This window comes from Nelumbo nucifera, chromosome 1 (genome assembly GCF_055504915.1).
Source record: "Nelumbo nucifera cultivar China Antique chromosome 1, China Antique-T2T, whole genome shotgun sequence".
Classification (NCBI taxonomy): domain Eukaryota; kingdom Viridiplantae; phylum Streptophyta; class Magnoliopsida; order Proteales; family Nelumbonaceae; genus Nelumbo; species Nelumbo nucifera.
In genome coordinates, this window is record NC_142649.1 from 150049883 (window position 1) to 150065873 (window position 15991).

Below are 15991 nucleotides of genomic sequence, written 5' to 3' on the forward strand. Positions count from 1 at the left end.
TGAGCTCCCCTCTTGGGGGTTTCGTGCCGAGCAAGCACGACCTGCCAAAGCCCGTCTGCAAGCATGGCAAGGCCAACATTACACCACTAATTGCAAATAAGAAGAGAAACTGTAATTTTACGTCAGGTGAGTAGGCAAATCAGAGTCAGTAACACAAGGCGATATGAACTATATGCAAACTTAACGTCCAGTTTAGAGTTGCTCCTAAATTTGGCATCTGGTTTTGGTTTGCACCATAAATTCGGCAATCCTGTTTGAAAATTTGAATAGTTTCTTCATGAAAATCCCAGGTAGAATAGTTCCTTTTTAGCATATAATTCAAAGATACATCGGCATGAGGAATCACATAGAAAAGTATTTCACGATTCAGCTTGCAACTCTCTCTCTCTCTCTGTGAACTGAACTGAACTGAACTGATACTTAGACAAACTATCCTGGATAATGATGACGAACAAGAAAAGGCACTTCATTACAAATGTAATTAGTGTGAAGTTGGCCGCACATCTCTCTTGGGCTTCTTTAATGATTGGCAGAAGGCAGAGAAGCCTTCTTTTAAGTCATCAGGAAGGGGGAGAGTAAATGGAGGAAGAACATTAGGCGTCCCTCTGTTCCTCATTGATAATGAGTGTGCCAATGCTGGCTGCTGCTTATTAAGTCCTTCAATAATAAACGAAAATGCTCCAAAGGTGAGACAGCTTTGGAGAAGAGCCTGAGGTGCACCTGCCAACAGGAGCAGTTGAAGTAAATCTCAATACAAAATGCTGGCAATCATGGATGATGAAAACATAAATCCACCACTTGATGCTTTAGTGAATGCAACAAATGTCAAGGACATCATGCTTTCAGAAAATCTTAAATAGCATGTAGCATTTTCACAACTCAAATTGATGATTTGGGCCTACTGTGTTGCACGGATTCTCCTAAAGTAGGGCAGTTTGCACCTTCAAATCCCACAAATTCTTCAGCATTACTTCATCTCTTTCTTTATTTCCCTTGTTTTTTTATTTTCTTTTTGATCAGCATTTTCCCTTGCTTGTTTTACAATTTAAAAAATACATAATAAAAGTCCATCTTTCAACAATATAAAGTTATCACCATAACACAACAAAGGGCATGACCAGAATTTTCTACAGGTATGACAATGCCTGATTGATAATACATGCCATTGTTTAACAATGACTAACTATGCATACGTTTGTTGGTCGGTGAGCAGGGAATATCAACTCCTGTGTCTACACCCATGCATATGCAACGCTGAATATAATGCATGGTCATAAATACTAATCAATGCTTAGCAGGGGAATTCCAAGGAAACTGCTATGTCAGATAAAACACTGATTATTCAGGTTCCTTAAAAACCTGATATGCAGAAATATGCAATAGATAACATACTATATATGAAAATATGAAAACATGCAAGAACCTGGAAAACTTAGAGCAAGACCCGTGCAGCATCCAGCAACCCCTGCATTTATGACTACAGAAGAATAGCATGGTTTCATTAGAAAGAAGAAACGATGTAAATTGGACCAGTAATTCCATGGTTTGATGCCATACCATCATCTTTTCCTCTCAGCTTCTTTAAGAAGCAGACAACTAGACTGTGAACTCCAGATAAAACTGCAAATGTCTGATGAAAGTACAGAAGATAAAAACTTGAGCTCATAATAGCACATATCTAAAATAGGGAGAATAATAGAGTCTCTAACATCATCCCCTAAGCTAAAATTAAACACGATAATAGTGACTATTACCTTGGCAGAAGATCCAGCCTCTGCAAAAGATCCTTTAAAGCCTTTCCTTTTGAGCAACCCTGTACCTGAAATACATGTCCTATATAATGCATTTGCGAGTGCACAAAATTCTAATAGTAAACAATGTCTTCATGAACAAGGGAAGAGGTGACTGGTGGTGGAACATCTAAACTCAAGTAATAAGTGAAAATTTGATAATTTCTATATTGGCATACTAAGGAAGTTTTTTCCCATTACCCTTATTGATATTACATTTTTAGGTTGATTGCTTGTAGATGCCACAGGCCCACAGCATACAAAGAGTTTTATTAGTGTAAGGAGTTAAAAAAAGACCACCAATTTTCACTGTATAGACTGAACAGTGTAAAGCTGACTAAATAAAGAGAACTCAGGGCATTTATCAAAAAAAATAAAGAGAACTCAGGGGACAGAGAATGTTACAAGTTAGTCTTTCGCCATATTTTTGTTTGATTAGTGGTGCCACAGAAAACAAAAAGTTTTATAAATATGTAAGAGGAAATTAAAAAAACAGCCCATCAATTTTCACTGTATGAACTGAGCAACCTAAGGCTCACTCAACACAGAGAGCTCAAGGGACTGAGAATGTTATCAAGCTAGTCCCTGCCCTTGCAAGAGAGTCAGCAAGGCTATTAGCAGAAACTACATGAATTAGTAAGAATTCCTTTTTCTTTTTCAAAAATTATCCTTCTTTCAACTCTCCAAAGTGCATGAAATAGTTTGTAAGTGAGAGCTAAGCCTTAAAGAGCATAGTCTTATTTTCCTTCTGCAAGACAACCACTTAAAAATATGCTTTGAAAGACAAACACTTCCATGTTGAAACAACTCTCAAATTCTAGGTGTTAACTGTTAAGTTAAATCAATGAATATTTATAGAGGCCATCGTCATAAGTGCAAAAACAAATTCCACAAGAAGCAAAAGACTAGCCCAGAGTAGAAGAAAACCAATACATCTCACTTCTCAAAACCTGGCTCTAGCAAGCATCTCTGCCATCAAATTGGTTAACCTTCACAGCTATCTTAATAAGGTGCTCCTTATGGAATCCAAAGTTCTAGGTTCCTTAATGAAATGTATCCAGTTCCATGGACTACCAAAACCATCTAGCATCCATCCAATGACAAACTGGGAGTCTCACTCATTACCTGATAAGAACATCAACTTAAGGCCATAAGCAATACACACTCTTTTCTCTAATGGAGACACCATTGCAATCAGGCCACAGAACAGCAGGACAATCCCCCTATCCTGAACCTCTGAATGCACCACCAGCTCCTAATGGTTCTAAGGGTCCCTATCAAACACTTGTCAAATTTGAACATGTTTCAATTAATTAGTCAGTCATCTAGAATTCATTGGACTTAAGATTGTTCAATCTGAAATCCATACATTGTATGATTTGCATTGAGTTGAATCTCAAACAACATGGTACACCTCATATTGGGCAGCAATCAACCTGAGATGACTCAATAATCTAAGATTAATTCTTGACAAGGTATTTGGCATAAGCATTTCCAGCTTCACTTTACAAAGAAATTATAATCAGGACAAAAGTGTTAGTTTCACCCTAATGCATTCTTGAACTACTTCTTAGTAATAGGTCTACAATCATTTTCAGTTTTCCCCTCTTCACTGGGCACAGGAGATCACTTTCTTATTCGTGAGACTAGTGCAAATACAATCATTTGCATTTTTTAACATAATTTTCAGGATCTTACACGTTTTTTTTTAACAAAACAAAGAGCACTGCCCATCAACTCGGATGCACAACGCATATAAAAAGATTGATCCTGCAATCGCAATGTAACAACCATAAGTATTTGTTTCACATGCACTATGTAAAGTATATCCGAAAACCCAATTCAAGGAATTTGAACAAACCCATCAAAAAAGGAGGGGAAAAACCATTTTTAACTACGGCTCAGTTTGGAAGGAGTACAAATACAAATATGTAGAGTGCAAAACATTGTATTTTGTATGTATTTGCACTCTTTCCAAACTGAGCCCACGGGAATGGATCATTCTAAAGGACAGTACTCTAGAACGCAACAGACAACAAAGAAATAAAATAAGAGAGGACCAAATCCACCAAAAAAAGAAAAAGTATATTACATGGCTATTAATTTTTGTAAGAAGATAAGAGAAGATAGAACCAACCATAGCCGAATATTGAACCCATGAAAGCACCAGCTGCCGAGTCGCCGGCGAACCTCAGAAGGCAAACCAAAGGGGTCACAGAAGGAATTAGACCATCTGAAGGAATAGGGCTATCGTTATTGTCGATCTCAGTGTCAGTGTCGGGGTTCGGAGAAGCCGCGTTTGCCATATCCTCACTTCCTCAGTCCTCACCGTATTTTGCTCTCTCCCTGTAACGATGCAAAAATGGCCTCTGTCAACTCCATTTTCTTATTTTATCTCCTTCAGTAGTACACGTTTTACAGTAGATATATATGGGTCCATCTAAAGAAGGAAAATGGCCCACAATCCAATGGCTTGATAAGAGCCACGTGGCAAGCACGACTATTTGAAACCTGAAGGCGGAGGCTCATACAAGTGATCTCAATGGGTCAACCACTAGGATTGCTCCGTTCCTTGAGTATGTATAGACTCCTTTGCTGTGAGTGTGAATTGACGAAGATGTACAAAAACCCGTAGATATTTTAGAATCCGTCCAAGAGGGAGATTTCAAAACGATTACCGACAAAACCATGGCTGTCTTACGTTGGACAGTCTGGGCTGTCAATGGAGCTCTCCTTGCGTGTTGCGTGAATCAGGCCGTTGAATTTAGAAAGAAGACCATTTTTTTCCCTATTTACGGATTACCCCCAGGAAATTAAAACCCAACCCGTTAAAAAGAACCAACTTATAAGGATTGAATTGCAAATTGAATGAAAATAGCTTTCATAGAGTGAGAATTGAGATTGAATTGCAGATTTTCAAAGAATTCTAGCATACAATGACATCTTTGTTATAGTAAGTAGATCAGACACTAAAACACAAACATTCTTCTTCCACACCAAAGCAAATCAAGCCAACTGGTATCCATCACATGTAATCCGTCTAATTGCTCCAACCCAAGTAGGGTCAGAAGCAGGCTGAGTGGCAAAGTTGGGTTTGAACTGGAACTGTCTCGCAGAACTCATATATATTGATCCGAATTAATTAATAACGCTCTTGATATATTGATCCGAATTCAGCTCTCCATGCCTGATCATCGGGAAATGGAGTTGTCTTGCTGTCTGCTATATCAGAATCCTGTTGGTATAGTGGTTGCAAAGCAGATTCTGGCAACCGGCTCTCTGCAAGGTACTGTTTCATGGTGACCATCTCCATCTTGTGTTTTCTCTTCAATTTCTCCATGTGCTTCTTTAGTTTCTCATTCTCTTCCTGAACTCTCATAAAGTTCTCCTGCACAAGCGAGGAAAATGAAGTTCATCTCAAGTGTAAGCTTTGTCAATACCAAAATCATGACAGAAAGCCATTGGAAGAAAAACACTAAACTGTTTGTTTGCTTGTTTTTATAAGGAGTTTTATCCCCATCAGGTCATCCATGGCACATCATGCCTATATGGTGAACCTTAATCATATGAGCAACCATCCTGTGTTATGAAAAGTAGTTTTGTTTACTTACTTCTGCCACAGAGGCAGCTTCTTCTGTCTCCCTCAATCTCACAAGGAGTTCCCCAGCAGCATGAACAGCTTCTGCAGTGTCTCGAAGTTGAATTTTGAGACTCCTGTTCTCCTTTTTCAAGTATTCCCTTTCTTTCTCCTTCTCCATTCTCGCGGCTGAAAGTTCTGCAGCAAGTGACTTGGCAAAACGAGAACCACTACCCTTCTTGGTTCCTGCTTTTGCGGCTGCCCTCTTCACTTCAGCAATCCCTTCCATGACCATCCGATGCCTTCCAAGCAATTCGTTGTGCTTCTCTTGCAGCTCAGCATAGTGTTCAACAATTCTAGCATGGCCTAGGACAGCCCTTTGTAGTGCGTCATCCAACTCCTCCGTGCATTTTTTCTCTATCCTCAATTCCGCCTCTACCTTCTCAGCATGCCGACGTTTTGATTCAAGATCAATTCTAAGTTCATCGGTCAAAGATATCCACTCACTCTCCATCTCTGTCCACCTCTGTCTTTCCTTATCAATTTCTTCATCACTCTTGCCATGGGAATCTACATTTCTTGGTTGGCTTGATAGTAATAACAGAGAGGAACTTTGTCTCTCGATTGATTCGTTCAAGGAAGAATTTGTATATGACTGCAATTTCCTCTTTAAACTTTGAATTTCCATAAGAAGCTTTTCTCTCTCGTTTATGTCAAAGAACGCCTCTCTAAACTCATGATCAATCTCTTCCTTTAGCTCCGTTGGCTCACATTTCTCTGGGTTCTCTTGATTGTACCTCAGAAGCTGCAAATATCAACCGTCACAAACAGGAAAAAAAAGAAAAAAACAGGATATTCATATAAACTGAAGCGTATCCATGTTGTAGACAGGTTCCGGAAAAGATAGGGCAATCTCTATGATGCCAGAATGGTCCAGATTCCAGAACAACTTTGAAGGGGGCAGACTCAGTTGAATAGTAATGATAAAAAAGAGTGAAAGAATGCCCACCTTATTATTGTTTTCCAACAATTTCGGTTCATCATTTGTTAAGGCCTCAGGACAAATAGCACTGATAACCTGACCCTGTTCTGCGGTGGAACTGTGTTCTCTCTCGAGTTTGTATTGCTCAACCTGCGATATTTAGAATGTTACTTAAAGTACAAGAGCTTATATATAGGCATTCCATAGTCTAAAGTTCTCAAAATTAATCACCAGTCGATTTAGTTGCTCGATTTTTGCTGCTTGTTCTGCACAAAGATTTTCAAGATCTTTCTCTCTTACCGTGTCTGTTGATGAAACCATTTCGATGTCCTGATTAATAGAAAAGGAGTCAGATTAAAACAAAATAAACAACCAAAAGGAGGATTTTGAAAATCTAAAAAATGCTTATTAACTTCAGCATACTTTAGGCATTTCAGTTGTTGATTGATCAATCCCTGCTTTCTCTACTGGCATGATCCACATATTAAAGTTATCCTGGATTTTGCTTGAACCATTAAACTTTTTTTGTTTGCAAGAGGCACACAGGAAATAAACAGTGGGTCCATCAAGAGATGGTTGCACTTCTGGCAATGTCTGAACACCTGCATCAGCTTTGTCAACTTCTTGACTCGGTTTCAGCGCCAAGTGCTCAAAAGAGAAGGAAATCGATGACTTATTTGATGCCGAGTTCATTTGATGATGATTGATAATCTGCAAGCCCCTGTGAAGGCTGGCAGCCAAGGACTCAGTGGGTGAGAATATGTTGCTTGCCCGCAAGGATGAATAAACATGATCATTTCTTTTAAGTGACTGTCTCAAGACTTCCGGATTGAACTTGGGACTCTCTGATGTGTGGTTTTCAGATGCCAATAGATCTGACACTCTGCCCATGCTTTTCTTCTGGGTGTTTACAAATTTAGGAGACTCGGACAAGGTTGGATCCTGAAGGACTGCAGATCGTTGGCATGGTTTGATCAAAAGGCTATTTGCCAATGCAGGGTTAGCCATATTTGCAGTATCTGACAGAGCAGGAGGATTCTCCAAAGATCCACAATTGTCCTTGTGGGACTGTTCTGTCCCAGATTGCCTGATGGTAGTTTTTGCAATGTTGCATTCTTCAGTGGAGGGGCTTGTATCAAGTTCACTGGCAATATCTACCTCAGAACTTCCTTTACAGGAAGACAACTGGATCTGAATTTTCTCCTCAGGTGGTTCTGTTGAGTTATCTTTGCAGGAATCATGCAGGTTTTCTAGCTGAACACGCAGTTCTGTTATATCCTCCTCATCAACATTTATTTCTTCAGAATCGGAGTCATTGTCTATGCGAGGTAAGATTAGAGAGCGGTTAAGACTTAACCTCAGCTGGTTTAAGTTTTCACGAGCATTTCTCCCCTTAAAGTATCCGCTTTGATTACCAATTGAGTTGTGCACGCTTGACTTTGCTCTTACAAGTTCTTCCTGCAGTCCATGAAATAAACAAATTTGATGGTTTTGGATTAGAACAAACATAGATCAGATAATTTAGGTATCACCCCAGTAGAGAAAGTAAACCTTTAGCTGACGAATCTGGTCACTAAGATCATTTACATCATCCTCTCTTATTTCATTTATCACTGGCACATTCTGTATGCATTTTGCTCGTTGTCCAAACCTTAGTGTGCTTAGTGTTTCACCTTTGCATCTGCATTTTACAAGGACAGGACATTGTTTTAGGCATATATTGCGCAAAGTTTAGCCGTGTGATAGACTACGAAGATGGTTCTACAATTGCATGACAAAAGCCATAGGATGGCATGGATGGGAAAAGAGAGGTAGATGCTGGGATCAAAATGTTTACAAGAAACATGCCTATGATCTTTCCTACCTTGAATGGCATGGATCCTACGCTTAATTCTTGACAAATGGAATTTAGTTAATAACGGCAGCAGTGATAATCGATCCAGTCAAAGGGAGTCAAATTGGGAAGATTATGTGCTTCGAGGAAAAACTGGACCAATTTTTGTAAGACTTTAGGAGCACAGGATGACATGGACGGGGTAAGTGATGTGATGGAAAATAATTTAGAATTTGTTTATTTTAACAGAACACATATACCTAATTAGAATGAAGTAAACAAACATGACTCATATTAGCAATCACAAATTGTTAAGATCATCCAATTGGGTCAACCAATTTGAAGCACCTTCTCCTACACCCAATGAGCATAGAGGTAATGAATTCCTGTCAGCAGAATATAAATGTGTTAACCATGAAGTTCTGAATTACCTGACATCTGGCGAAATGGCACAGATAACTGTGAGTTTGGCATTGCCTCCAAGTGATTCCTGCAGTAAATGTGTTAAACATGAAGATCTGTACGGAATATCCTTCTTCCCAGATTCAGCACCCTCTGCAAGAATATTCACCAAGTGCCTGCAGATGTCGCAGAAAAGGGGGTTATTGGGCTATTCTGAAAAAGAAATAATCAAATACAACCAAGTCTGTTTACTTTGAGAATATAAGAAAGAAGGATCCAACTACTAAGGCTCAGTTTGGAAGGAGTACAAATGCAAATTTGTAGAATGTAAAACCTTGTATTTTGTATTATTTTGTATGTATTTACACTCTACAAATTTGTATTTGTACTCCTTCCAAACTGAGCCTTAATGAAAATTAAAGAGTGCAAATTTTGCATGTGAAGTATTATTTGTCATAAGGCTAAAGGTTAAGGAGTGATATAGCAAGGGACTATAAAATGCAAAACATGGATTCTAAAATCCAAACTTGAAAAGGCCGGATTATCAAGATTCTTATCTTTATTGCCAAAATCTACAGCCTTAAATCACAAAGTTAGGCTGTAGACAGATTGTAGAATCGAACCTGCATGTCTTGGATCTGGTACTTTAATTTTTCAAGGCTACCATAGCATATTATAAAGGAAAAGGGAAATGAATTATGTCATAGAGTTTCTCTTCATTATCAATTCAAAGTAGCTAAGCAATCGCATTAACCCAAGATGCATGCTGTCCTAAATTAGTCTGATATTCAATAATCTGACTAGTTCAATTTTGGAGCAGGAGATCTTCTACCCGATCCCCATTCTCTGGGTGGCCATTGATCCACCTAATCTCAAAAAAATATCAAAATATTTTGGACAATGAGAACAAGTAATAGACTGAGCATAATTGTGGTCATGGAATCATACCCCAACTGTGAAAGAGACTTCTTCACATTTTTGTCTTCCTTCATACACTGTCTACCAGCATCTTCAGGTGCTTTTCTTTCCGAACCAGCAAGATCAATTAGACTAATTCTGCTTGTTTTTGAACTGCTAAAGCACTTTGATGAGGTGCTCTGGAAATTTTGAAATTGTTTTGTTTCCATTAGTATAAACAAGAATACCAGTACAAGCATACACGCATACAATAGTTTATCACAATAAGTGATCCAACATAGGGTATCTAATCATAGGAAGACTAATGAAAGCAACAACTAACGGATCTGTATACACGTATACCTTGCACCAAGATTCGATGATGCAAGTAAAAATGATATGAGATCGAGAGCTTTTGGAATTTATGCTTGTTGCACCAACTTTTCGATTTGAAAGCCCCTGCATCGTAATATTAAACAAAATTAACAGTTGAAATAGTGCAGTGAATGGAACCGGAAGAAATATACAACTGAAAGTTTCAGTGTAAGAGGCGGCACTTTGAGACGCAAGGCAAGGGGGAAAATAGAAAAATTATTATACATAAATGTATCTTATCTAAAGTTCAGTCACCATTTCCGGATTCTCACTTAACACAAGGGCAATGATGCCAGTAAAGATAAGTGCATGTCGTCTGTGCCCTACCTTGATCAGAATTTGTGCTACGTCCTCATAGCTAGTCATATATTCCTCGTAGAGATTCTCAACATAGAAACCATTCTTGGCATCATCCCTTATCTGGTCCAAATGGGGCAAAAACAACGATACCATAGTAAAAAACATAAATAAATAAAACAAAGAAAATCAGAACAAAATCAAATCAAGACTAAAATGTACAAGTTAAAAAACTCTCTACCTCAAGGTTCCGCCGCGTTGGATCAAGTAAATCATTGATCTGTTCATTGTATATCTACATCCAGAAATAAGTTATATGTAAACGGTGAAGTATCAATTGAATAACCAGTTACTTGACCTGAACTGTATGCGTTAACAATCATAGAACAGTACCTCCAGAAAAGAACAACGACATTGGTAATTTATCTGTTTCCCATCAGAGTTCTCGTGTTGCTGAATGGCAAATAGAAGAAATGAAAATGAACCCATTCTGGGAATTTAAATAAAGAACAGAAGAAAATAAATGAAATGAAGTTAAAAGCATACTCTGTCAATCTCAGAAAACAGCATCTGGAAGATCCGGGGGACAATTCCTTGGTTGCGACTGGAGGAGTGCCCCTCAACCATGGAACTTGGCGGACCCCACATTGTGTAAGTTTTTCCGCTTCCAGTCTAGTGATAGAATTCAGCAAAGTTGCATCAACATGAATGGGACTCATACGGAAGAAATAAATAAGAAAATATGGGGAAGTAAAAGCAAAGAGAGAAAACACATTAATACCTGTCCATATGAAAGAATCGACGTATTGAAACCCGCCAATGAATTTTTTACCAAAGGTACACCGATTAACTGAAAAACATCTTCCTGAGAAAAGCAATATAACAAACAACTGAGCTATGAAAACTTTCCCAAATCCAAATACAACTGAAAGACTATAAAATGATACTCAAATGCATACGGAGATTTGAGTCCTCCTACCTGAGAAGAACCCGAATCAACAATTGAGTCAAAGGTAAAAGATCGGTCCCCAACGGTTAATGCTTTAGAAGAAATTTTCTGGACAGCCCAATCTTCCCGTCTCCCTTGACCATTGAATGGTTTAATCCTCACCACAATCTACCAATGATTTCACAAGAATAAAAAAAAAAAAATCAAATCTAACTTCGAAGTAAATAAATAAATAAAACAAGAGCGCGAGATTGCAAAAGAAGCAAAATTTGAAGATTATAAGTTATTTGGAGGGGAAAAAACGAAATTCGAAGTACCTTAACCGACGGATCAGAAGGAACACAAGTTACTTCTTGATCTACGGATGTTGTGCTCTGTTTCTGGAAATTCACTGGTTTTTCCGGTGATCTTTTAGCAATCGAAGGAGAGGCAGTGCCATTATGGATTTGAATGTTGGGATCGGGCGGAGGGGTGTTTTCTCTGTCGGATCTGGATTTGAAATAAGTAGAGTTAGTCTTCTGCTTGTTAGAGACGGATCTTGGAAGAAGACTACGCATCGCTTGGGTAGAAATGCCTCCAAAAAATCGATTTTCTGAGACGTCCATGCTTCGTTTCATGATAGTTTCGAGATCTGATCGAGAAAAGAGTTCTGATAGAGCGGAGTGGTAAGGAGTAGAGTGAGAGAGAGAGAGAGGTCTTTCAAGAGAGAGAAAAAGAGACGCTCCAATTTAAATGTGTCGAGAGAGAGGGAAACGTTTGTTTGTGAACCGTTGAAAGAAATGTTTGAATTTACGTCAGATGACAAAAATACCCTTCTAAACATACTCTGATTTTTCAGAAATCGATTCAAACATGCCCTGAAATTTTAAAAATAAATATATCTTGTGACCACAAGTGTGAACTCACCCTAGACTCTCAGCAGGTGACGCTAGGTGATCTTAAATTTTTGGAAATTACAGTTATACCCTTTAAAACGGTAGGTGATCTCTGTGTTTGGTTATGTTTACTTTTTTTCATTTCATGTTTGTACTTTACTTTATTGCAAGATCGATAAAGGTAATAATTACAATTGCTTATGACAATTAGTGGCGTTTGGTTCTGTTTACTTTTTTCATTAACGTTATATTTTATTTGATTGTAAAACAGAGAAAGGTATTAATTAATTTATTTATGATAACTAGATGCCATTATGTGCCACATCAGCAAAACAGTGAAAAAATGCCTAATTGTTTGTGAAAGCTTTAAAAAATAACTTTCCTAAATGGTAGGTGTGCATAGAAACCGTAGTCCACTTTTGCTATTTTCGATGAGTACTAAAAAGTAATGAGAAGAACTAATGAAGTGGCGCCTATGTGACAACGTTTATTAAATAAAGAGAATTTGTCTAAAACTCATAATGAATTTTTAACATTTTTCTTAAACTCACCACAACTTTTCAAATTGTTTTGTGTACAATTTCTATAATTTTTTTTATATTTGAAAATATTTTTTGAACTTTATCTTTATTTTCATGTTTAAATATTAAAATACATATATATATATTGTATTTTTCTATGAAGGTTAAAATGGTAATATATTAATAACTATTAGTCTCTTTATCGCCAAGTTAGTGACATGGTGAGTTTTAAATATTTTAAAAAATTGTGGTGACTAGTGAGTAGAGAAATGCTGAAAATTCATGATGAATTTTTGATAATTTCCCTTAAATAAATGCCCACGAAACCAAACACCCTGTTTATCTGCCTAGTTCTTCTGGTGGAAGTATGTGACACTCCCTAATCCCTGCTTAAGATAACCTGCAACGCCTAATACTATGCCAACACTACAATGCGATTGCCTTGTTCTTTCAGATTGGGCCTTGGCCCCCTAAGGTGGGCCAGGATCCTCTCCATTAATTCTTCCTGTAACCGATTGAATAAGGATCATAAATCCATCATTTCTCACTTCTTGCTTTATTCTTTTCAGAATAACAGAGTAGGAAGGAAGAAACACTAGCAACCTTGGGATTGAGAAGAGAGAAGGAAGAGCATGGAAACCTGGAACTCTTTTTTTGATTGTCTCACCACATTGAACGCTGATTAGCATGGTCGTTGTTCGCTCTACTCTTGCCACCGACCATCACAATTTCAATTGCAATTAATTTTTCTAAAATAGATGGAAAAAAATGAATTCCCACACTAAAGTTAGACTCCCTGTTTGTTTGGTTCATAGTTAGAATCAAAATCAGAATTGGAATCAAAATCTTTTAAAATTGGAGTCAGAATAGTCTATTCACATAGTTTGTTTGATTCAAACAGGAATGAAAATAGGAATTGGAATTAGTAGGAATGAGATTTCATTCCCAAGGGAGGGGCAGGGAATGGCCATTCCCTCAAATAGGAGAATGCCATTCCAGCAGGAATGGGATTGAGAGTCCGATTATGCCCAACCAAAATGGTAGAATCGGAATTGCCCATTCCAATTCCTATTCCAAACTCCTATTCCTACGAATCAAACGGGCATCAGTTAATAGTGGGTTGCATTTGACTACTTTTGATATGTCATGGTTTAATTGGAACCGATGGAAAAATTCCTCGGGCTTCAAACGTAGGCGATCCTGAGTGGATAACTCCATGTCTTTCTGAATGTATTAATTCATGAGTTGAACCCAAGAAAGTTTCAATTATTCTTTTTTTTTTATGTTGTTCTTTTGAAAATTTGAAGAACAATGAAGGGTAAAAGAGTCTTTAATGGCCATAGGGTATATTTAAGCCGTGTAAGAAACTTTAGGGTATGTTTAAGTCCTTTACCCTACTAGTAAACACATACGTGTATTTGCACGTGATAGTATCTCTAAGACAAAACTATTTATAATTCACGGACAATTATAAGTGGGCGGTTTCTAAAATGAGAGTAAAGGACATATATACCCTCTTTATGTCCATTGTATGTTTAGACAAGGGTGATAAAAAATGTCCAATGAAAATTCCAGAAAGAAGGGGCATTCACTCTTTTATAGGTAGTATAGATATACATTGGGTTAATTACATATTCATATAAGTCATGGAGAAAGTTAATTCACTAATGCTATGTTTAGCGAATAGGTGGTTTGAGAAATAACACTTATTTGAAAAAGTACTTATTAGGGATCGCTAGAGAAGACCACATTATTGCCAGAAAAGAGGGATTTAAACCACTGTCATTGTAATCCCTTTTTTAGTTATTCAATCAATTAAAAACAAGGCTTAGACTGCCCTTGTTACTAGAGAAGACAAGTAGTTCCTGTTATTGTCAGGGAAGACAATCAAGGTAAAATGGTCTAAAAAATATTAAAAATGGTAGTTTTGGCTTTTTCAAAAAATTTAAGTGGCATATATCATCATGTGATACAAATAACTTACGAATTGCTAAAAGCAGATACTAAATTGGAAGTTTTTGGGAGTTCAGGTATTGCAAATGGCATGTTTTGAAGTTCAGGTACTAAAACAAGACTAGCTCCAAAATACAAGGTACTAATTTACAATTTACCCTTTTGTAAGTTGAAGAATAGAAAAAATCCTTTTAATACTTAGAGACACAAGGGGTGTCAACTGGATTGGATTTAGTCCAATCCGATCTAGCCCAATGTGAGTCCATTACAAATGGACCAGGTCCAATCCAATCCAATGAACATTTTGGACCGGTCCAATTCAATGTCCGAACCATTTAATCTTTTCAAATTTGTTTTAATTTAGATTAATTCTGACCCAAGCTTTGTCCATTGACACCTATTTTCTTATCTTCTATCAATGGACTGGATATTGTCTAAATCCAACCCAATCCAACATTCCAGATGGACCAGGTCCAATCCAATCCAATCCAATCCAATAAATACTTTGGACCATAAAGTCTGGACTGGTTCAATTTAATATGTCTTGTTGGTTCGTCTAATCCGTGTAAATTGATTTTAGTCCGGATGGGATTAATCCAAAACCGGTCCATTTACACCCTTAGAGACACACAAACAAAATATATATAATATATTAATTTTACAATTTGCATGAGAAAAGGAGAGAGTTTTCATTAACATACCATAGAGAGGACAACAAGAAATGCTTGCCAGGTTGTGTGTGGCTAAGAGTATGTAGATGATCACCAATGCAGAACTTTGACCAAGCAAGAGTAACGTTAAGCTTCCAATTCTACAGAGTAGGTAGGAATGGGTGGTCTAGCTTTGCTCCCTCTCTACCTTCTTCAATGTAAGCGCTTTTTTATCCACCACCTTCATGATGTAATGGTAGCTATCCTTGTCGGCACCGGAGGTCCTATCCCAATCTAACAAATGAGCTTTAAATCCCTAAGGCTTAGTTTGGGAAGAGTGCAGCTATAAATATGTAACAGTGAAAATACAAGGTTTAATTAAAAATACTATATATATATATAAGGTTTTGCATTGAATATTTTTGTATTTGCACTCTTCCTAAACTAAGCCTAGGCTCGATTTGTGAAGAGTGCAAATACAAGGTTTAGAAATACCATATACAAGGTTTTGTACTGTATATATTTGTATTTGCACTCTTCCCAAATTGAGTCTAAGGTTGCGTTTGGAAACGATGCAAATAGAGTATAAATCCCGGTTCAGGGTAAATTTGCACTCCAATTCACTTTTGCCAGTGTTTGGCAACATTACATTTATACATTGACAAATAATAGACTAATGCATATTCATATTGATAATAAGATGTAAAAGTACATAAAAAAAGAAGTAAATTTGCATTCAAGTGGGTTTTTGATAAAAAAAAGCATATACTTTATTGGAATTCATATTTGCATCAATTACAGCTAAAAATCTGTTTGGTAAGAAGATAAATTTATTAGTGCAAAATTAACCCAATTTTACATTTTATATGAACCGTTTTACACTACTTAT

The 15991-nt window shown here is 37.3% G+C and overlaps 2 protein-coding genes across 2 annotated transcripts; both read right to left on the minus strand.

Annotated features, from left to right (window-relative positions):
• Positions 1–253: 253 nt before the first annotated feature.
• LOC104606571 (chloroplastic import inner membrane translocase subunit TIM22-2-like) lies at positions 254–4309 on the minus strand. Its single transcript, XM_010271848.3, has 5 exons — positions 3928–4309; positions 1755–1819; positions 1558–1630; positions 1424–1477; positions 254–720 (listed from the first exon to the last, which is right to left on the minus strand). The coding sequence occupies exons 1-5, from the start codon at positions 4094–4096 to the stop codon at positions 482–484; spliced, it is 600 nt and encodes a 199-aa protein (XP_010270150.1). The 5' UTR covers positions 4097–4309; the 3' UTR covers positions 254–481.
• A 345-nt stretch (positions 4310–4654) lies between these two features.
• On the minus strand, positions 4655–11881 carry LOC104606572 (kinesin-like protein KIN-12F). Its single transcript, XM_010271849.3, has 16 exons — positions 11421–11881; positions 11134–11271; positions 10936–11019; positions 10701–10826; positions 10548–10607; positions 10396–10449; positions 10185–10277; positions 9846–9941; positions 9534–9682; positions 8615–8761; positions 7901–8030; positions 6773–7807; positions 6581–6679; positions 6377–6499; positions 5402–6172; positions 4655–5178 (listed from the first exon to the last, which is right to left on the minus strand). The coding sequence occupies exons 1-16, from the start codon at positions 11718–11720 to the stop codon at positions 4933–4935; spliced, it is 3651 nt and encodes a 1216-aa protein (XP_010270151.1). The 5' UTR covers positions 11721–11881; the 3' UTR covers positions 4655–4932.
• Positions 11882–15991: the final 4110 nt, after the last annotated feature.